The sequence below is a fragment of the Manacus candei genome, unplaced genomic scaffold (genome assembly GCF_025592945.1).
Source record: "Manacus candei isolate 608988 ecotype Guabito, Panama unplaced genomic scaffold, ASM2559294v1 h1tg000028l, whole genome shotgun sequence".
Lineage (NCBI taxonomy): Eukaryota > Metazoa > Chordata > Aves > Passeriformes > Pipridae > Manacus > Manacus candei.
Genome location: NW_026138076.1, coordinates 1,698,508 through 1,721,082, shown reverse-complemented (window position 1 = coordinate 1,721,082; position 22,575 = coordinate 1,698,508). Strand labels below are relative to the sequence as shown.

The window sequence follows — 22,575 nt, the reverse complement described above, 5'->3', positions numbered from 1 at the left end:
TGTCCCTTTACCTGTGCTGAGGATGGGTGTCTTCATGCACTCAGAGCAGGGTAAGGGAAGGAGGTATGGTGCAGAATTGGACTCAGCATGCAATTTTAGGGACTTATTACAGTAGGTGAGCCACTTACCTTTCCTGGGCACCCTGACTGCTAGGGGGGTTAATGCTATCCACGGGGACCTGCACATTGCATTCACCCTGATAATGTATCATAAATACTGTGTAGATTTCCAAGTTATTCCCTTTTTCTTGTGCTGCATGAGACAGTCCCAGGAGGATGGCAGCATGTGCAAACCCTAATGGCAGTTGGCGTCACGTGTAAGGATGGCTGTGTCCAGATTAGCCAAGTGCTACAGAAACCCATGTTTCAAAACAAAACAAAAAAACCCAAAACAAAACAAAAATGCTCCCAGCCCAACAACTTCTATTTTCTGCTGAAACAAAAGGATAAGATATTAGAGGAAAAAACCAACAAATTTAAACAAAACCCACACACATCCTCCCTACCCCCAAACCCCTCCAAATCTGCCTTTCTTCAGGCAGGGCATTTTTATCCCCTCTCAGGTAAACTGGATTTTTGTGTTGTTGGTTTGTGGTTTTTTTCATCTAAAGTGATATTCCTGTCCAAACTTTCATTTCTTCTTTCTCTACGTGGAACCATTTTAATTTTTGAGGGTTTGAAACCCATAACCCCTAATCATCAGTCTCAAACCATTAGCAGAACTTCACCTGTGCACTGAAGTGTCAGGTTCCAACAGCTGCTCCCTGAATTTGTCATCCGAGCAGATTCTTTAAGAGAATGTCATATTCAGTCTTTTATTCAATGTACTCACTTTTTATATTAGAGAAATGTATATTAAACTTTAATCTCAGTTATGGGCCAACCCTGCAAACTCCCCTTCATAACATCCACTGTTTTCCCTGTGCAGTCAGAACCATGATATATTGTTTGGAGCTGATAACAAAGAGGTGTGACAAGTAGAAAATTCTGTCAGTGACTCACCCTCATCACTTTCAAGCTTTATTCAAATTGCTGCCCAAAAAGTGATGGTGTATATTTTAAAAAGTTCCAATACTTTATTTAAAATAATCTCTTCCTGTGGAGTAATGAAAATATTTATTTTTGCCCCAATAACACTGATGGAGTCTGAAGAATGTAGGAAACTTAGTTATCAGGGCAGAAAACATCTTTTATTGCAGACAGTTGTTCATGAGAAGTAATGTATTTTATCTAACTTGAGAGCTAGACTCTGACTACCAATGATGTCCAGGATTATCAGTCTAGTTTTAGGGGTTTCATGTTGCTTCAGGTTCTTGATTTTAGGTAATTTCCTACCAGACCTTAGCTTTAGATAGGTATAAGCCTCCCTGGAGATGATCATGTAACTCAGGTCATAATATCTATTACTGGTACTTTTTAATAGCATTCCTGAGTCACAGCAGGAACTGTGAGTTATCAGATATGTAACAAAAGTAACATACAAGTTTTTCTAGTGTTATTAGATTTGGTCCATTTTTCATGTGTTTTATTATTAGTCAAGTGACACAGCTTTTAGCAGTAACATTCTGTATCTTCTAGTTTGTAAAATCCTATGTGTACACTTACCATGTATTAAGATATAATTGTACAGATGTAGGATTTCTTGGACTTAAAACAGAAATGGAGTCTTTCAATCTAGATACACATTGAAGAGAAACACATGCTGAATCACAAATGCAGTTTATATACTGAGTAGTTTATGCACTTCATGCATGGCATGTATTTTATAGCTTACTCAGCTACTTCTTTTAAGGTTTTTGCAAACTTTAACCAATTGGTCTGTAAGCAAGAAATGCACTAAAAAGAGCTGTCTCAGTAGATTCTTAGTTAACATCTCGAGGTCAGAGTCTATCAGTATGTGGATATGCTAGGGTGGGATTCTATGTTCTTTTCAAACCTATCAACTCCAGTCTGTGTGATCTAAATACCAAGCAGAACTTGGGTTTTCTCTGCCACAAGAAGTATTTCCTTTTTAAAAACAGAAGCAGTCTGATCGAGTGGGTGGCATCTCTGCCCTTGGAGCAGGGGTTGGAACTAGATTATCTTTAAGGTCCCTTCTTACTCAAGCCTTTCTATGATTCTGTGAAAATATCTAAAAAAAATATGTGTGGTGATGTTTTGTTACTACTATTTAAAAATATCAAAACCTCTGATTTTTTATTTATTCGTTATACAGCGTTGAGCATTACTTCACTGAAAGAGCTTCTTGATGCTATATGCTACTCATTGCAGTAGGGAAATTTGTCTTCTGTGGAAAATGTAATAAATGTTTTAAGGTAGTCTGTTATGCTTTAGTTCACTGCCTGAATTATATACAATTTATTACAGAGTCATATCAGTGTGTGTTGCAAGTCTTCAACAATCAGCAGGCCGCCTTGGATAGACTGTTTAGTGTCTAGTTCATAGCTGCCTTCTTAATCTTTAAGAAGTAGAACTATAAACTTCAGTGGCAGAACAAGGATCTCTGCTTGGGTACCTTTTACTCTTCTGATTAAGATTTGCTGACAATTAAAGTGGATTAATCCTTTCTCTTTTTGTTTGTTTTTGGTTTGGTTTGGTTTGGTTTGTGGGGGGTTTTTTGATATTTTGGCTTGGTTTGGTTTGGGTTTTTTATGTGAAGTGTTAGTAGGTTGTTTGGTTTCCTTGTTTGAAACATTTTCAAATAGAAGATTCAAAAGGGAAGAATAAACCAAGAGGAGCTAGAAACAAACTGCTATAGGGTTTTTGTAATTCTTTCCTGGTGGTTATGGTTAACCAGCTACCCTAACTGTTCAAAGGAGTACTCTAATTTGGGTTATGGAGATTTTTACTTCCATTACGAAGACTTTTCAAATATCCTTTACCTTGATTTTTGCTTCCTTAACTTGATATCTGCTCTGTTGGAAAGATGGCTGGAAGTGCCACAAAAAGGAAACGCTGAATGAACTGAACATAGCAAGCAGAACCTTCATAAGTTTCTTACAGTTTTGTCTCCACTGATGGTGCTTCCCTTTCCCTGCATGGACAAATACCTTACATCATCGAAAGGGAGCACTGGGCACTGAATAATTATCATTTATCATCACCAACTATGGAATAGAGTCTTTTCTGATAGATCTCATGCTATAGGGGGGACCTAAAGAATCCTATGTTGAATATAATACAGTTGTCCTGTAGTAGTTCAAAAGAGATTAAGTCAAAATGTAAAACTGAGCCCAAATTTCTAAATACCATTTCTCTGTTTACATATAGGAATATATTATTGCAGAAATTATCTGAAACATTGACTACTAATACTGCCTGTTACAAGAATTGTTGTGCTTATATAAAACACAACTAAATGATCAAGTTTTTGCTGTGGGAATAAGTTCATCATAACAGCATGCTCAAGAATTCACCTGAGAAAGAGTGGAACAGTAAGATGGAAGAACACACATATGTAAAGCACAGCTCTGAAGGCTGGATTCAGAGCCGTTGAGTAGCAGGCTACCCTGCTTTCACTGAACCAAAACATACAAATTAATATACACATCTGCTTAAAGGAAAAATTGCATGAAAATGTTATGCACAGCTCTAGGGAGCACAGACAAACCCAGATTATTTGATTTCAGATGAAGCTCTGCACACTGAAAGCAAAAAATTTAAATATACAAATGCAGTTATGTTTTGTGTTTTGCATCACCATTTAGAGCTCTGTAAAGAAGTCTTTGAAATGCACAACAAATTTGCTAAATCAAAAAAAGGACAGTGGTAGTACATAAAAAATTGTATTACTTTGTTAATTAACAGGGTACAGGGTTGAATCTTACAATGTTGCAACATGTTCCCAGAAAGAATATTAGAAAACATTTACAAAGGTCGTAGTGCTAAAGGGCTCAGGAAGGGTTGGAATAATTTGTATTCATTGCAAAAAAGAAAGTGAGGAGACAAGCTACGAAGCTGATAAACCAAAAAGTGTACAGCCTAGCAGAAACTATGAGTCATTAATATGAGTAAGCAGTCACGTAGCAATGTAATTTATCATTGATCACTTTTGTTCTTCATAGGAAGGACCCCTGTGGCCGACATTCCTACCCACTGTTTACCAAAGGACATATTTCTCAGAGCAGATGGGCTAAGGGGTGCTCCCAGCTTAAATAAATATATGGATATACTCTGGTAGTTAGTGTGGATAAAAACTTCCTGGGTTTTGTCTTAAACTACATTGAGGCTTGCACTCATAGAGAGTAGAGCAGGGTAAATTTCTGCTGGGTAGTGTGTAGTGTCACCCCAAAATACAGAATTAAAATACCTCATTGGATTTGTTCAACAGTGGAAGAGCTTTTCATTTTGGCAAAATTAGGCTAATGATAAAAGCAGCATAATAAATGTTTAGATCAAAGATGTGACACATAAGCCTATACCCTCCACATATATATTGACATACAGGGAAATAATAGCAGGAGATCATCACAGAATCATAGAATATCCTGAGCTGGAAGGGACCCATCAGGATCATTGAGTCCAACTCCTGGCCCTATGCAGGACACCCCAAGAGTCACACCATGTGCCTGAGAGTATTGTCCAAATGCTTCGTGAACTCTGTCAGGCTTGGTGCTGTGACCACTTCCCTGGGGAGCCTGTTCCAGTGCCCAAACACCCCCTGGGTGAAAAACCTTTTCCTGGTATCCTCCCCGGGTAAACCTCCCCAATTCAGCTTCATGACACCGAGTCATTGAAGGAAACTGCTTTTAATATGTAGCTAATTTTTTTCTTTCCCAAATATAACTGTGAAGATTTGCAACAAGAATATGAATGGGAATATGAAAGACTTAAAATAGCTATAGAGCAGGTTTGGTACAGAATTTGGAGGACAAAATGTATATATGGATATGTATTTCATAATCAAATATTCACCCTATTTTGACATCATTATGCAGTGATTTAGGACACCAAAATCCCCAAATATCCACAGCCATGCAATGGTTTTAACTTTCAGTGAAATTTAACTGTGATATGAGTTAATATCCTTTTTTAAAAATTTAAAATATTATTTTTTAAAATAATATCCTTGCGCAGTATGATACTACTAGCTTTCATAACTTTATCCAAGAGGCACAAATCTTTGAGACTTAACCATTTATTTCCTCCTTAGAAATGGATATAACACCACTGTTAAAGGTAATGATCCCAGCTCAGTTGCGTGGCCTAACAGGTGAACACTCTGTACTTGAGGTGCCATTTGCAAATTCACAGTTTTAGTTAAGTTGGCTTAAAAGAGGAGAAAACTACACACAAATAGGATGGCAATAGGTAAAGAAGCACTCATGAGGATGCACAGAAGAGGAAACAGAAGGAAAGAAGTTGTCATGTCACTAACTAAATGAGCCACCATGTCAGGATGACAGAAAAAGCGTAAGCAAGGAATAATACTGTTTTGTTTCTCATTCCCCTGTTCTATTAAGGGAAATGAAATCTACTACCTTCTTGATAAGTAAACTGGATTTCATAAAAACATATCAATTTATACTGCCCGTTTTTTCTCAAACAGCATTAAATCTGTAAGACCTTGGATATGTAGTAACACACATCAGACCAGAAGAACAAAAGTCTCCTGTCATTTTAGGTTGAATAATATTGTGTATGTCCTGCCATCTACTCCTCTTGAAAAAGACAATGAAGATTTATTTAGCAATTTATATCAGATCTGATTTTTTAGAATTTATTTGAAAATTTTCCACAGAATCCAACTTTAAATTTCCAGCCTTCTCTATGTAAGGTCTTGTGAAAGAGATATTCTGGTATGAAATGACTCAGTTGAACAGCAAATGAAATAAATAGTGTGTTACTTTTTATTTTGCCAGAGCATTCCCATTTGACTTCTAATAACAACTTTCATGAGCAGTCATTGAGAATTAAGTGAAAACTTTGGGGAGGTCTGTCTTTACAAAGTATAAAATTGCAGCTGACACTTCTGGCTTTCCAATTGAAATGTAAATTAAAATTAAAGAGATAAGATCACTGTTAGATTATGATTTGAGCAAGATTATACTTCAAGTACTGCCGAGTTTAAAACCAGAGTAAGTTAAGGTAGGATCCGGGAGCATTTCAATGGCATATCACTTAAAATATTTAAAAAACCCTTTACTTGCCCCAGCAATTAAAGTAAGCAAAGCGTGCAAAAACAAAATACAAATTTTTACTGATCTTTTATCATTATCTCATGCGAAATAATATTCCTGCTTCAATTTATTCATTTTTCTGATGTTGTGGGATTGCAAAATGAATGCATTAGACTAAAAAGAGAACATTGGGTAGGTGTCCAAGAAGGGACAATAATCCAAGAAGTAGCCACAATTTGTGTATGATCTGTGACTGTTCTGCACTGCTTTGTCTGTACAAAGCACACTTAGCAGCAGTGCAGTTGATTACAGAGAGGGCCAAACCAGTATGCATGAAATTGCAAATGGGAGAGGTTGACTTCAGGCACACACACACAAATACGATTAAGAGATCATCCAGATTAGCTGCAAATTTTCAAATGTTTGTTAAAGCAAAATCAAGAGTGTATAATGTAATTTTTCTATATACAAGGATTACATGCCAAATATCCAACTTCTGATATGTTTGATTTATAAGCCCCAGATAACTGGGGACACTATAGCAGCCTAACTGAGTCTGGCTCTATCAAAAAGTGAGTGTAGAGAATTCAGAGCAGAATTTGTCCTTCGACTTTTGTTTCTCCTATCTTTTGAGAGTTGAGTCTCCTTGGCAAATTTAAAACAGTTTTGTAACGTAAGCAAAGACTAAACAATGAAAATGAATTTAAAACATACATACTTTCAGTCACATTAACTCCCTGCACAATGTAATGTTATATAAACATGGGCAAATAGACCAAACTAACTATGGCAATTGTTCCTCAGAATGTGTTTTCTTAAGATTTATATAGACAAAAGCGTGGCAAGTAAGGCCAACAATAGTATCGTTTAACAGCCCATCTGTGCTGAAACTCTGGAAATTATTATTTTCAGTGTTTCAATATTTGCATAATGTTTTGAAATCACTATCAAATACTTCCAGAACAGCTTAGCACAATTGAAATAAACAAGAGTATTTGTTATCACTATGGACTTGACTCGCCTCTCTGAGTTTCTCGAAAAATTGTAACTGACAGCTTTCTACATCCAGTTATTGGACAGCATTGTACCCACCAAAGAAGTCCAAAGTGCAAAGAGAATTTAGCTAATTTACAAATAAAGATGAATGTTCCAGAAATTAAGTCCTAGAACAGAACTTCAGCTGGGGTAAGTTGTCTTCAGTCCTGAAGGTCTCCCTGTACCTCGTCTTATTGGGTTCAATGATTAGTCCAACCTGTCAGCTAGCAGAGGTCCATTTATACAAAAAAACTGGCCTGGAGATTGTCGCAGTAAAAGAACAATAGTCAAACAATAAAGTACATAATTGAGTACAATAAAATGCAGGCCATGAACCTAATTTAAAATCTTACTTTCATTATATAGGTCCCACAGTTTGAAGGGGGCAACCCGTCATCTTGCTTTCTGAGTACCCTTCCATGCAAAATCAGAACAATGAGAAAACAACAAAACTCTAGCCATCACACAGTCTTTTGCTTTTTTTATTAGATCAAAGTGCTACTTTGGTTAAGTATTTTGAAGGAGGGAGTGTTGTTTCCTTTTGGGGTTTGCTGGTAAGAGTTTATAGAGGACAGTAGCTGTCTATGTTTTACCAGTAGTAATGGTAGAAAGGTGTTCTAAAGGAGAAATGTTTTGTAATACCTTCTAAAATTTTTGCTCTTTATCCCCACTTCCTGATTTGAATTGTCTCAAATAACTAAAATTCATATTCATAATTCAGTTGTTGAGAAGAGATTTAGCCAGTGAGTTACCCTGTAAAAAGGGAGGTTATGTGCCCCTCTTCAGCTACTGAATAACAGAGAATTTATCAAAATATAATAAAATTGTATGTTCCATTTCTTGTGTAGATTTGTACAAATTTATGCCATTCTAGATGACTGCTCATAGAAAGTTAATGTTTCCTATAAGAAACTGAAGCTTTCAGGAACTACTGTTGCTGATTAAATTAATTCTTCTTATGTAAGTGAAATTTTCAGTATTTGTCTAATAGAGACAATGCTTTTCTTGCTTCTCATAGCTTGGGTTCCCTTAAGACAACTATTACATGAATCTTGGGAACTCAGATGTCAATGAATAAATTTTGGTAGTTGTCTCAGTCTGAGGAGTCTGGAATGTTTGCTAAAGAGGATGAGTTATAAGATAGACCACACTCCTCTCTCTCAGCAATTTTAAATTCAAAATTAAGGGTCTTTAATCGAGGAAGTGTGGAAAAAACAGAAGAAATAACGACCCTTTATTAAAAGATACATGTATGTTGGAAAAACAGTAACAGAACACAAAAAAAACTAGATACAGTAGTCCTAGAAAAAAAAAGGTCTGGATGAATACTTCTCTGTCCTTTAGCGCAGTCCTAATTGTGGCCTGCAGGGGGCACTGTTGGATCACTGGAGGTCACCGCGCAGGGAGAGGGGTCTGGGGGTGGTCTCGGGTCGTGGGAGGAGCCGAAAAGAAGATGGGAGGCCCTTCCCTCAGTGGAAGGAAGGGGTAAGGGAAAGCAGTTCACCCCCCAACAGGACTCACTCAGATGACGGTGTTCCAAGGCTCTCCCCTCTTCTCCCAGCAAGCACAGACCTCTCCGATGAAAAGAAGAAAAACAACCAGTCGGTCCCGGCAGGAGTCACGAGGCAGTGGCGGCGCAGGGCCGGTGGTCAGGCCTCACCAGGACGAAAGAACCAGAAAAAAACACTGGTTCCCAGGCTTTTCCTCCAGAAATACCTGGATGCAGTCCCTGACTCCGTCCCAGCGAGAGTGAGCTCTGCCGTCTGCCCCTCTCCCCTCAGAACAGAGCCAACCCCTCCTCCCTCCCCAGCCTCTCTGATGGGCCATCAGCGAGGAATGCAGTCTGGAGCTAATTCCTTTGTAAGGCTAATTACCTCCCTTCCCACTTCCCTATTCGAAACTCTATTTCTCTTACAGGGAAGCAGGGAAAGAAAAAATTCCTCTCTCTGGTTTATAACCTATAACAGTAGTATTACCTTAAAGATATTTATCGTGAAGAGATAATAAATAGAAACTGGTACTCCTCTAAAAATGTAGATGTTAGGTGAAATGTCATGAAACAGAAAGTAGTTTCTGTCTGTACATAGTAAGATACACAAACTTTGGAATCTTAAATTAAAGCCCTGGCTTCAGACATGCTGGTATCAATTCACTCATCATCTGACTTTCTCTATTTCCTCCCTGCCAACTGCACAGCCAGTCTCTTAATGACTTAGTTGGTGTTGTGAAACTAACATCTCTTTATCTAATTCTGCAGAAAAGTGGAAATCTATTTGATCTTAACATTATGAAGGTAGTGTGGCTTCTTTTGAGAGCAGTGTGTCTGACAGCAGCAGTCAGAAAAGGCTGCCTTTCTTTTCCCAATTCTTCCACTCTCCCGTTGAGTGGCCTGTGCCAAATATTTTGCTTCAATTTTTCATCTTTAAATTGAAAATCATAGTGGCTGCAGTTAGCATAACTAACTTCTTTAATATACCTCTGTGAGATCTACTAATGAAAATCTCTTGTGGTAAAATAGTGGTGACTCTCTGTTATGTGCCTAACTGAAATCTTAAAATAAAAGATTATGGTTCTCAATTGTTACAAGTGAGGGTTTATTTAGCAGCTTGTTGCAGTTTTGAGCTTTGTTAAGGAGTTGAGTACTGTTAAGAACAGTTATACCAATTTGTTGCTGACATTATAACCTATGGGGACTGTTTCTGGTGACAACCCCTGATATTTTATCTGTTTGTTACAAACCATGTCGAGACTGTACCTCAGAGAAGTCTCGGACAACTGGTACCTTAGAATAGGTGATGGATTTTGGCTTTGACTGATGCTGGTCTAGTATGCAAAGCTATGCTCAAAGGAGCCCATTAATGGTACCAACACCTGTTGGTGTTATTATAATCCAAAAAAAGAGACCTCTTGGGACATGTGTTGATGCAGGTTAGTTGGCATGAGATTCTAGCACCTCCAGTATAAGGGTATGTAGGGCTATTTCCTTGCAACTCTAGCTTGAGTCATGAAGTGTTTTTTTCCTGGCAAACTTATACTCATAGGGTGAAGGGGAAAAAAAGAGAGTTGTACAACCCCATGTATAACCTGCAAAAGAAACAGACACCTTTTAAAAATACTTATATTCCTCTTTCAGGGGTGTGTATTCATTCCTCATAGCACTTATGCATCAGTTACGATAATCCATGAAAAGAAGGGTCAGCTTCAGTTGTTCAGCAAGCATTGATGTAACTTCTGCCCTCAATTTTTAATAGTTAGTTAGAGGGCCAGGTGTATGGAGAGAGGCAATGCAGCTGAGCCCAGTGGTAGGCTGGGGAGTGCCAACATGAGTCGCAATGTGCACAGTAAATCATGTAGGAGGAATGAGTGGATAATGACTCATCCCCGACCTCAGTAATGGCATCTTACTGACAGAGTGTCAGAAGGATTTTTATGTGAACTTATGTTTCACTGGACAAATCATTTACACATATTTCTTTGAAACAGTTTCCCGAAATTTTATACAACACTTGCATAACAATCTCTGGAGCAAAAGTGAGTTTCTGGCTTTTCTTTCACCTTGAAAGTGCACAGAAACTTTAACATGATTATTGGACCTGAAGATTTACAGAGACAATATCACAGAATCACATGATCAACTACGTTGGAAAAGACCTCTGAGAACATTGACTCCAACCTATGATCTAACACCTAACACCATCTTGTCAACTAGACTGTGGCACTAAGTGCCACATCCAGTCTTTTCTTAAACACCTCCAGGGACGGTGACTCCACCACCTCCCTGGCCAGCCCATTCCAATGCCCAATCACCCTTCTTGTGAAGAACTTTCTCATGTCCAACCTAAACCTCCCCTGGTGCAGCTTAAGACTAAGTCCTCTTGTCCTGCTGGGAGAAGAGACTGACACCCACCTGGCTACAACTTCCTTTTGTGTAGTTGTAGAGAATGATGAGATCTCCCCTGGAGCCTCTTCCTCTCCAGGCTGAACAACACCAGCTCCCTCAGCTGTTCCCCACAGGATTTGTGCTCCAGACCCTCGACCAGTCCCATTGCCCTTCTCTGGACACATTCCGGCACCTCAAAATCCCTCCTACATTGAGAGGCCCAGAACTGGACACAGTACTTGAGGTGTGGCCTCACCAGTGCCGAGTACAGGGGAAGAATCACTTTCCAAGACCTGCTGGCCACACTGTTCCTGATACAGGCCAAGATGCCATTGGCTTTCTTGGACACCTGGGCACACTGCTGGCTCATGTTCAGCTTCCTGTCAATCCAAACTCTCAAATCCCTTCCTATCTGGCTGCTCTCCAGCCACTCTGTCCCCAGCCTGTAGTGCTGCATAGGGTTGTTGTGGTCAAAGTGCAGGACCCAGCACCTGGTCTTGTTGAACCTCATCCCATTGGCTTTATTCATCCCATTCATCAGAGAGCCTAAACATTGTACATAAGTCACAGCCACCATCTGGGAAGCCCCATTTCCTCCCTTCTGAGGAAGGTGTTATGACAAGCTGACTGGATGCCCATGAAGGCATCAGGGCCAGCTGTATAGCATCTCACAGGTGGGTCAGGTAGGTGGTACTGCAGACATCCAAAAAGTCAAACACTATGAGTTGGCACTTCAAAAAAAGAAAAGTGGTCAACCCCCAAATAATTTAAAAGATACCTCGAAATGTGTCCACATGGAATATCATCATTGAAGATCTGTGCAGTCTTCCAGGCATTTATTAAGCAACATGGCATGTAACATGTGACATCTGGAGAAGCACTACAGACGCAGCAGGAGCACCTTGTTTGCCTTTGATCCCCTCTGCAGCTGGTGAATTGTATTTCAGAAATACCATTTCTGAAGGCACAACAAGATGCTCTGAAGTAAATTCCATCATTATGTTATCGAGTTCTAATGGGTGTGATATGAACTGTTTAATTGCAGCTACTGTGAGACACTGACAGGACTCAAGCTCAAATCACTTTGAAAAAGCTTACAAAAAATGTGTTCCTGAGAATTTTGTGTGTTCTCCAGAAGTGTGGGCTAATCCTGATCTCCCTGTAGGTTCTGCCTGTGTAAATAATACCACTGAATCAGTGGCCTACTGCCAGCATAAACCTGGCAAGTGAGAACAGAAGTCAACCATGACTTTTCATAGATGTTTTTTCTAGTTAGTTTATTATATTTCATTTGTTAGGACAAAAAAAGACATGGTAACAAACCCAAAGTGGGACACAAAATAAAGATAAGCTTTTCCAAATTCATAATTTTACAAGTGGAATTTCATTTAAATTTAAGTAAAGATCTTTGTCAAATTAATGAAAAAACAGAACAGCTTATTCTTCAGGGAAAAAAAATGAGGCAACTGTAAATTGATGCAGCTTGGTTTTGGATGAGAAAAGATATATACGCATAGCAGGAAATGACCAAGCACAGCAACTGTTTTGGCTGCAAAGCCAGTGTGTTCAATATTTGCCATTACAGGGGGAAAAAGGATTAAGGCTAAAATTACAAGAAAAATAAAAAGATTCTTTTGCTGTCAGGGATTAGCAAGCCTCCTTCCAATATAGGGAAAAAAATTTTGTATACTTTTGTCCAAACTATCTACACAGGCACATTAAGGTATCTAAATTATTTCTTAATTACAAAGCCAATTTTATTAATAAATTATTGTTGTTAATAAAACAGCCAGCTCAAAGGAAGTTCTTCCCTAAAACTTCCAACATCCCAAATAATGCATGATTATGTTCAAGTGGGACAGACATTTGATCATCAAAAATGATAAAAATAATTTTTGATTCTCCTAAATAATAAAATTACATCTGTGATTAGCAAGCATTTCATTAAAACCATCTCCTCTTTTTTTCCTCTCCAAAAGCTTGCAGGGAGACAGTGAGATGATAGTGATCTGCATGGAGAATGATCTGTCATGAAATTAGCTAAAAGGATTGGAGAGAAATGATATTATAAAGGCAACTCAGAACTGCCCAAACATGAGGAGTATTGGCTGTACATTTGAGTAAATCTGTGCAAAAAATAAACGCCTATAAAAACAAAACTCTTTGATCTTGAAATGTTTCATGCAGAAATTGACTCCAAGAGGGGAGTCAAGAGTTCATAGCAAATTCTTACTCATTTACTCTGGCAATTTAACCATCAGATGCTGAATCCAGCTCAGCCCAGGACCAGATGGTATTCATCGAGAACTTCTAAAGGAAATAGTAAAATTATTAAACATGATGTACAATCTATTGTTTAGAACTACACTGTTGCCAGGAGCAAAAAAATAGTGTAAATTTGATGACAGTGTTTAAAAAGGACTCCAGGGGAACTAAACCCTTGGAATTATGAGCCAGTCTGTAAGCCTGGCACTCACAAAAGGAAAACTGGTGAGGACTGTAATAACAGATAAAAATCTCTGGACAAATGGTCTGCACAAATTTACTGAGGAAAGCTGCACCTTACGGATTTAGAGTTCTGAGCATGTGAACAGGATGATCCAGTTTTAACAGTAACTACACAGTTGCTGGGATTTGCACAAGATATCATTCCCTCACTCATTCAGCACTTGCTTTTGGTTGAAATTAGTACCCTCTGGAGTCAATCATAGCTCACCACCACTGTACTCTCTGCTCATTTGCTGTCTGCACAGTATGTGGTTGTGCTGAAAAGCTTCACAGGACAAGCTGCAGCCAACACAGCCTGGCTCAGTTTACCTCTTTGCTGACTCCATGAAGCCTCCAGCCATGGCTGCTGGCCTCATTGGTTTCATCCATCTTGTATGTCCTTAGGAAACATGTCTTGACACTGTAGTGGGCCCATCCCTTGGGATGGGGCTCAGTGAGGGGCTCCTGGGGAAGCTGGTCCTTCACATTGTCCCACATATATTTGAGACCAACGAGAGAGACATGCACTGGCTTTACAGTGTTTGTTGCCCTGCAGCCCTGCAGCCCTGCAGCCCTGCAGCCCTGGCCAACCTCTCACCCTGCTCACAGCAAGTGGGACCACGCAGTGGTATGGACCACTGATGACCAGCTGCATCCAGGACTCCCAGAGGCAAAAAGGATAATTGAGAGATTAGAACTTTAAATGTTGCTTTTCAGTCTACTCCCCTACACACCCATTCCCACATTCACACTATAAAGCAAAGCTGGCAAGACTGGAAAAGAAACCCAGGCATTCCAGTCTGTGTATATCAACTTTAAGGGGTTAGGACTTGTTATAAAGGATGTGTTATTGCTCTGCCTGTTTAAGTAGAAGAGATTTTAAATGTGAAATTTGTTTTCCACTAAGTTATAACAGATCAATTTCAAATATTAATTTACATTTCTGACTATAAACAGGCTGTATACTGGAGGTTAAAAGCCCATGACTTTGTGAAAACAAGAGTGAGGATGATGTTTATGTATTAAAAAAGCAGAACTTTTAACCTTTCAAGATCATTGTGTTTTACGCTGGTGTGTAACTAATGTGCCCCAATTTATCAGTTTAATCAAGTTTGTATTCAAGTCATATACAAGTCCTTGCACAGAGGAAATGTGTAGGCTTCTGCTTATATTAACTAACAATTCTAATATACCTTCATAAGGTTTGATCCAGGAATATTGAAATTAGTTAGTTTTTCTATTGCCTTGCTGGGGTTTGGATCAGGCATGTACTGCACCTTTGTGTGAAGCTAGAACTTCACCAAATGAGCTAAATGTAACTGCTCTTATTTTTCTAAGCCTTCCCTATCTTCAGTTTGCTCTGAAAAATATGAAGATAAGAATCATTTCCATGTAAGGAATGCAAAATCTTCACTATGTTTTCCTCCTCTCTGCCCTTTTATTCAGCTACTCTTACCATTTCAAATGTTGGTATTTGAGAGACAGATTTATCACTCTCATCACTCACTGGTTCTCATTCATTGGCTGTGGCATAACAGTATGCCTCCGGGAAATATTGCAGAGACGAGAGTAGAAGCAATCTTGCAAGGGGTTAATGCAGTAATCTTTTTCTAGGCTGTTTATAATCCCAACACTAGTCCAGTAACAGAAGAGGGTGGATCTAAAAAGTACCAGAGGGGCTGTGTGTGTGTGTGTGTGTGTGTATGTGCATACATGTGAGTGTGTATGTGCACACCTGCTTTGCTTTTCTGAACTGCCTTACGAGCCCCTGGAATAAATCTTGTTCAGCCTGAACAAGGCTCTGTGTGCTGGGTGCTCCTGTCAGAGAGTCAGAAGAGCTTCCTTGCACAACTACCTCTCTTGAATTTCTCCTGAAGACTTCATTCAGAAATGTATTTATTTACTGAAAGAGTGGGCAGATAGTTACAAACCACCCTCTTCTTCATCAGAGCTGATCTGTGGATACTGAAGAATGGAAATAGTTGATGCAAGCTTCCTTGGGAACAATACCAACATTACTGCTTTCCTGTGCAATATCATCTTGGAAAATGACACTTTTTACTGTGTGGATGATCCACCTTATCCTTCTAAAGGTAGGTATAGAAAACCAGATTTTTTTTCACACGGTTTTAGTTCTAGTTGGATGTAAAGATACAGTGGAAAGAAAGAGCTATACAAGGCTTTTTCTCTGAGGAAGTGCAAAATCAACTGCTTGCTGATAAGTTAGGATGAGAAACAGGCAGCAAAGAATTTAGCGTGTTCTGGTTTTTCAAGTTAAAAATTCAGCTAGGAAAAAATTTGGATATAATGGAAAATTAAAACAGTAGCACTACTGGGCACAAAATGTAAACAGCTGTGCTAAGGATTTGGAGAAACAGGATTTTTAGTCAATTCAATAACAGTGGAGTGATCAGATCTCATACTGTGTATGAAAATTATTAAATATGAAATCATAGCACTTTGAAGCTGAAAAAAACCTATCATGTATTAAAATATTTTTGTTTGCTATATAATTTCTTACTTCTGCATAAAGAAGGAACTCTCATGATGGATGCTGCGCCCTAAGTGGTGTGAGCAGAACATGCTTTAAGAAGTTGTATTTGACTCTTCAAATGTACAGTGTATTGCATGTATTGTAGCTGAATGCTATGCAATTCAGGTACATCAGAATAAGTTTAGGAATTTCAGCTCTTTAACTGATTTTGTATTGTACTAAGACATAAACCTTAGTAAAATTGAGTTCAGAAAGGCTTTTACTTTTTGATTAAAGGATGAAATATAGAATACTACTCTGAGTCGAATGCTACATAACTGATCTTTTCTTGTGACAATTTTCAGATTTTCATCAGATAATTCGAATTCTGCTGTATTGTTTGATATTCTTGCTCAGCGTTTTGGGGAACATTCTGGTAATTACAGTGCTGATAAGAAATAAGCGGATGAGAACAGTCACCAACACGTTTCTGCTGTCACTAGCAGTCAGCGACCTGATGCTCTGCCTTTTCTGCATGCCTTTCACCCTCATTCCCAACCTGCTGAAAGATTTTATTTTTGGTAGTGCTGTTTGCAAAACTGCCACTTATTTCATGGGTAAGTCTGAGAAGTTTATACCTATTTTGAAGTCTAACTAATGAGACAGGTGAGAAGGTATTTAAAGACCTACAAAAAACTGATTGTTTCCACCCGCTGTTGAAGTTACCAATATCATGGAGAAACATCTTTGTAGTGCAAATCTTTGTGGTTCTGGTTTCCTTGGTCTGATCCAGCAAAACACAGAGACAGCCACCTAACTTTAATGACATATAGAAGTGTTTTGCTGGATCAGGTTAGGTGTGTTGCATGATCCAGCTTTAATGAGGAACCCCGCACACGCATTTGCTTACCCATACCTGACAAAGTTGTTTGCAGCGTTCAGATCACCCACCAGAAGTGCTGGGGTTGTACATACTTGCTAAGGGTGGATTTTACCCACAGATTTTTGGTAGCAGTGACACATGAAAAAATAAAATAGGCCAAAGTAGAGGTAATTTGCAGAACTGGAATTTAGAGCAAGCACTTTTTCAGGACAGGTCAGATGGGATCAGAGCTCACTAGGAGACCATAAAACACACATATAGGTTTTAGAGGCTGACTCTAAAAAGCACCACTTTTATACACCTTGATGTATGCCTTTTTTTGCTGTGGAGCCAGGAATTTCAAAATGCCTGGGTTATGTCTGTGTGTGTAACCAATTTTTGTCTCACTTCCAATACTTCTCATGCATTTGCTGGTTTCTTAAGAAAAAAAAAAAGAAAGAAAAAGAAAAAAAAAAGAAATAAGAACATCACACAAAGTTTTCACCACTTTTGGGAGACCCTCAGTTAATTACAGAAACCTAAGGTCCTCTTTCAACCCATGCCCTTGAGAACTTTGATGTAATGTGAAAGTACACACCTAAAGTGTGCGAATGGGAAATCAACATATTTTTGTAGATAAAACCAATAAAACTAAAGGCCATGTTTAAACAATTATAATGAATTGCTGCCATAAATACCATAAAACATTAGTGAAGCATTGTCATCTTACTCTTATTCACTATGTAAATTACTTTATTAAAAAAAATCCAGTGAGATGGATCAAACGTGAACATTCTCATTATGAAGTTGTTTTATTTTAACAGTTGGAACATGGATATTTTCCATTAGTGGTTCAAGTAACAGAGGCTTCAACTGACAGACACTGACAACCATTGCATCAATGATGTTCAATTTTTTAAGACGTAGAAAGACATATTTTAGATTACAGATGATTTGTGTAAAGCAAAGTGTAAAGATATTGGCATTTTATAGTTTGACCCACATTAGAAAATTCACAAAGACTGTTAAATGAAAGCTGGTTCACTGAAAGAAAGATCTGTGACAAAGTTAAGAAGAAATATTTATAATCTTGCAGTGGTGAACTTGGGCACCTCAATGAAAGAAACACAGATATTTTATAATATATGAACAGGAGAAGTTAAGGACATTCAAAGGACAAAGTCTCTGCTTCTATGTAACTTCATTTCTCCTTCTTCGTAACTCCATTAGCATCTAATTAAAAAAGTCGTAACATATTTAATTCTTTTGAATGATAAAATCAGATCACCAGTCAAGCAGGACACTCAAAAAACTTAAAACAATAGAAAAGGGACTGTGAACATCTGCATTAAAAGAGTAATTAACCACATAATCACATTGATTTTAAATGCTTGTTTGAATTTCAGTGCAATTAGTGGAATGAATAAACCACAGCAGCAAAGAGAATAATTAGGACAAAAAGTGTCTTTTTCTCCCGTTACTAGAATTTTATGGTTTGATAGAGTGTATCTTTTCTCTTGGTCTTTTGGAGTTAAAGAAAGGGAGAGCAAGAATATCAGTCTGGAGCAATCTGAAGACCTTTTGCCCCATTGTCTTCAGTGACTTTATATGGTATTCAAAAATATTTCAACTTATAAGTAGTTTGCTATATTTTTAAATTTATGTATGCATACAGAAAGTTAGCAAGACCATTTCAAAAAACATGACCATTTAAAACAAGAGAATAACCTTTTTCTTTGTTTTATACATATAGGTGTCTCTGTAAGTGTATCTACATTCAACCTGGTTGCCATATCTTTGGAGAGGTACAGTGCCATTTGCAAACCGCTGCAGTCCAGGGTCTGGCAGACAAAATCTCATGCTTTGAGAGTGATTGCTGCTACCTGGTGTGTCTCCTTCACTATCATGTCACCATACCCAATCTACAGCAAACTGGTACCTTTTACCAAGTATAACAACACCACAGCAAATATGTGCCGGCTCATTTGGCCAAGTGATGTCATTCAGCAGTCTTGGTAAGACATAACTGGCTGTTAGCAAATGCATAATTATCTGGTGGAAAACAGGATTTCATGGTAGCATTAAGCCTATGGAAAATCAAGTATTAACCTTCAGCAAACCTTTACACTCTATCATGCTTATTTAGGAAGTAAAAAAAAACACCCATATTTTTAAGCTGCTTATATTTTGACACTTGCATGGCTTTTCCCTTGTCACAGGAAAGATACCCAACATGGTGATGATTCTCACACTATGGTCTGCTAAGCCCCGACTGTCGCTGTAAAGAAAGCATCTGTCATGTTAAGTAGGAATAGTGCTTTCATTCCTTTATACATAAACTTTAACATTTTCAGAGAAATCCTTGATTAATCTTTGAGAAATGCAGACACATACAAGCACCCCTTTGTGTGCTGCCTTACCTGTTAATTTGTTTGAAAGTCCTCTGAAGTAGAGAAGTAGAATCTGAGGTTGCAAATGTCTTGAGAACTGAATCCTTTCGGTCGCTTACAGAGAACAGGGTCAGAGAGAAGAGTCAGCTCTGAGTCCTACACATCCAGGCAGAGCAAGTAAACAGCAGCACTATCAAGCAGCAATAGTACTTAGACATGATGTACTTGCATGGTGACTAAACACTGACTAGCCTCCCCCAGTTCTTAGCTGGATAAAAAGGAGTTTTTCTGGTTTATGCTGTTACCCGGTCTCAGTTTGTCTTTTTATTCTTTAGGTACACTTTTCTGCTACTCACACTCTTTCTTATTCCTGGAATTATAATGATGGTTGCATATGGCCTAATTTCTTTGGAGCTCTATAGAGGAATAAAATTTGATGCCAGCCAGAGAAAATCTTCACGAGGTAACAATACACTTAGGTTTGGGATGTTTTTTTCCATTACAGTTGAAAATACAAGCAGCCATCTTGAGGCTAGTAAGAGGAAAACTTTCTATTTGCAAAAATGATCATTATGGTCAGTTATGTCATGAATTTGCCAGCTGCATTTGTTGATTGAAGTTATTCTGTTACTCACTAGCAAATAAACCTCTCCTGTGGCTTGTTTGCAAAGGCTTGGGGGAGAGTACATTAAATTTCTAATTTGTTTATTATAGAAATATGAAGGGGTTTTTTTCTGGCAACAGATGAGGACCATTTCTGTCAATAAACACCACAATTAAAATTGTCAAATTAAAATGGAAGCATATCATCTTGAAAACTATCTTCCATCAACACTGGACTTCAACAGTGTTCTTACACCTTTTGCATCAGTTTGTATAGACATAACATGTGAGAATATTGGGAGACAGTGGATGCAGAACAGCTGATAACATGACTAACTCAGAATAGGCCAGTGCTTTCCTTTGTTGTCCAACTATGAATTATGTTATTTGTTTAGACTTAAACTGCGTTCTTCATTTTTTATTTTAAATCATCATTCAGAGATATTTTGCCAACTATTTAAACACTAATTTATATGTACAGAAAGAAAAATAAGTACCTGCAGTGCCAAATACGAGGATGGAGATGGATGCTACCTCAACAAAAGCAAAAGGAAAAGGAAAATGCCATTGAAACAGCTCTCTGCTATGAGCCACAGCAAGATAGAGAGGGTGAGAAGCAACAGCTCTTCTGCCAACTTAATGGCCAAGAAACTCGTGATCCGTATGTTAATGGTGATAGTGGTTTTGTTTTTCATTTGCTGGACTCCCATCTTCAGTGTCAATGCCTGGCGCGCGTTCGACACCGCTTCAGCAGACCAGCGTCTCTCAGGGGCTCCCATCTCCTTCATACACTTGTTGTCCTACACTTCTGCTTGTGTGAACCCCATCATATACTGCTTCATGAACAAGCGTTTCCGCATGGGCTTTGTAGCCACTTTCACCTGCTGTGCAAAGCAAAGGCCCCCTGCCACGCGGGGAGAGGCTGGTGATGAAGAGGAGGGGAAGACGACAGGGGCTTCCCTCTCCAAAAGTTCTTACACGCACGTGACTGTGTCTGCACCACCCTGAGCTGTGTCAGAGGAGGCAACAAGCGGCCTATCATCTGGTGTTGGAGAGTGACTGTGGCATCAGCTGAACATGATTTAGTTCTGAGTTAATGAAACACTTCAGTTGACAGTAAACACAGCGAGAATTCTATGGGAAATGGATGCTATCGCTATCTGAGTGTTAGATCACTCTCCCTTCAAAAGTACAAAGGAGGAAGAGGGCTGTGAAGATAAAGGACTTTGTAAAAAGCCTTAGAAGATGCTCTGTTTGCCATAAATTTCATTGTAAAAATTGATGTCCTTTACATCAACAATTTTGCTCAGTGTTCAGCTGGAATTCTGAGTATCTCCTAAAATTTCCAAGATGCTAATACATTCTTCTCAAACATGAATACATGTATTGCAGTCTTCACTTCACTAGCTATGCATTATAACCAAAAAATCTTTCTGTTATATTTGTAGTATATTTTCACATTATTTTAGCTGAGCTAATACATGTTGAGATAATTTTGGCATCACACTCACAGAAGTTCTGGGGTGAGGAGCATGGGCTTGTCTATGTGAAAATAATACTTTTATGTAAAATAATTTTTTTAATAAAATGAAAATAAAATAATAAAAATATTGGTGACTTTGTGGATGGAATGCATTCTTCACTCAGGCAATAACATAAATTCACCTAATTTAAGTATTTTTCATTTAAATAAACACTGTAGAACAAGCACAAAGAAGTGGCTTTCTTCTGTGCAGCCATAAGCACCCACACATACAAGTGGCAGGGTCTTAGATGAGCCCCAAAGTCTCACATGGAAATTGTCACACTGGGTAGCACAGGAATAAAGCTTGGGATAAGGCAAGGAGGTGTTTTACAAAAGATGCAGGACTGCAGATGCAGGTTGGTGCCTGTGGCCGTCACGTTTCACAAATGCATTCACAGTCACTCCAGGGGCAGCACTGTCCACATGGATATAGAAGCCATTAGGTGCAGAATGGCTTCTATAGAAGCCATAGTAGACACACTGAACTGAAACACTTTGTCAGAAAATGGTTTTTCTAAACTTTAAAGCAACTATTTTCTGCAGCTATCCATACTCGTAAGCAGACTCAGCATAGAAGAAACCCCAGTTTTGAATGCTGTTATTGTTGGTGCTTGATTGAGCAAGGAATTCAGTTTCTTTGCTATGCAGCACACAGGTGAGTGTGGGTGTTCAGGTCATGTCTTTTGCTCCGTGGAATACAGATAGAGAAGTTATATCACTTATTTTGTTTTGTGAAAATATCCTGTTGGAGATGTTTCTATCTTCTAGCTGAATCAGTATCATTAAAAAACCTTGTTATTAGACACAGATTAGATTTGAGTACAGCATGGAATGTAGATGTGGATATTAAATATAGCCACTCTCAAGGTTTTTAATCAGGAAAATCTGTTCTCTTTACAGAATGATTTTAAATTAGAAATATACTGTGAGTTCCAGTCATCCAGATCCATGTTCTGCAACCAGTTATTGCCTGAAATGGTTTACCCTTACAACTTAGCACACAACTTTAGCTATTATTTTTTTGCATTCAGCTTGTCCACAGACAGGAAATTAAAAAAAAAATTCTCAACACTATTTGTGCACAATCCATAGAAACAATGTTTTGCCTGCCACGTCAATAAAGTAGAACTGTTCCTGGAACAGCGGTGAGACAACTGACATTGATCTGACCTTTTGCAAATACCCAACAAATTAAATTATAG

The 22,575-nt window shown here is 38.4% G+C and overlaps 1 protein-coding gene across 5 annotated transcripts in view; it reads left to right on the top strand.

Moving 5' to 3' along the window:
- Positions 1 to 21,633, top strand: part of CCKAR (cholecystokinin A receptor) — a 35,467-nt gene extending 13,834 nt beyond the window's left edge. The window contains exons 1-7 of one of the 5 annotated variants that reach the window (XM_051790061.1): positions 8,569 to 8,638; positions 8,715 to 9,013; positions 15,472 to 15,613; positions 16,359 to 16,610; positions 18,609 to 18,870; positions 19,581 to 19,708; positions 20,330 to 21,633. In XM_051790061.1, the coding sequence (XP_051646021.1) occupies positions 15,493 to 15,613; positions 16,359 to 16,610; positions 18,609 to 18,870; positions 19,581 to 19,708; positions 20,330 to 20,856 (1,290 nt within the window). In that variant the 5' untranslated portion in view covers positions 8,569 to 8,638; positions 8,715 to 9,013; positions 15,472 to 15,492 and the 3' untranslated portion in view covers positions 20,857 to 21,633. Of the gene's footprint in view, positions 1 to 8,568; positions 8,639 to 8,714; positions 9,014 to 11,666; positions 11,708 to 15,469; positions 15,614 to 16,358; positions 16,611 to 18,608; positions 18,871 to 19,580; positions 19,709 to 20,329 lie in introns of those variants that run through there. The other 4 variants (XM_051790062.1, XM_051790065.1, XM_051790060.1 and 1 more) reach the window with 4 other exon arrangements.
- Positions 21,634 to 22,575: the final 942 nt, after the last annotated feature.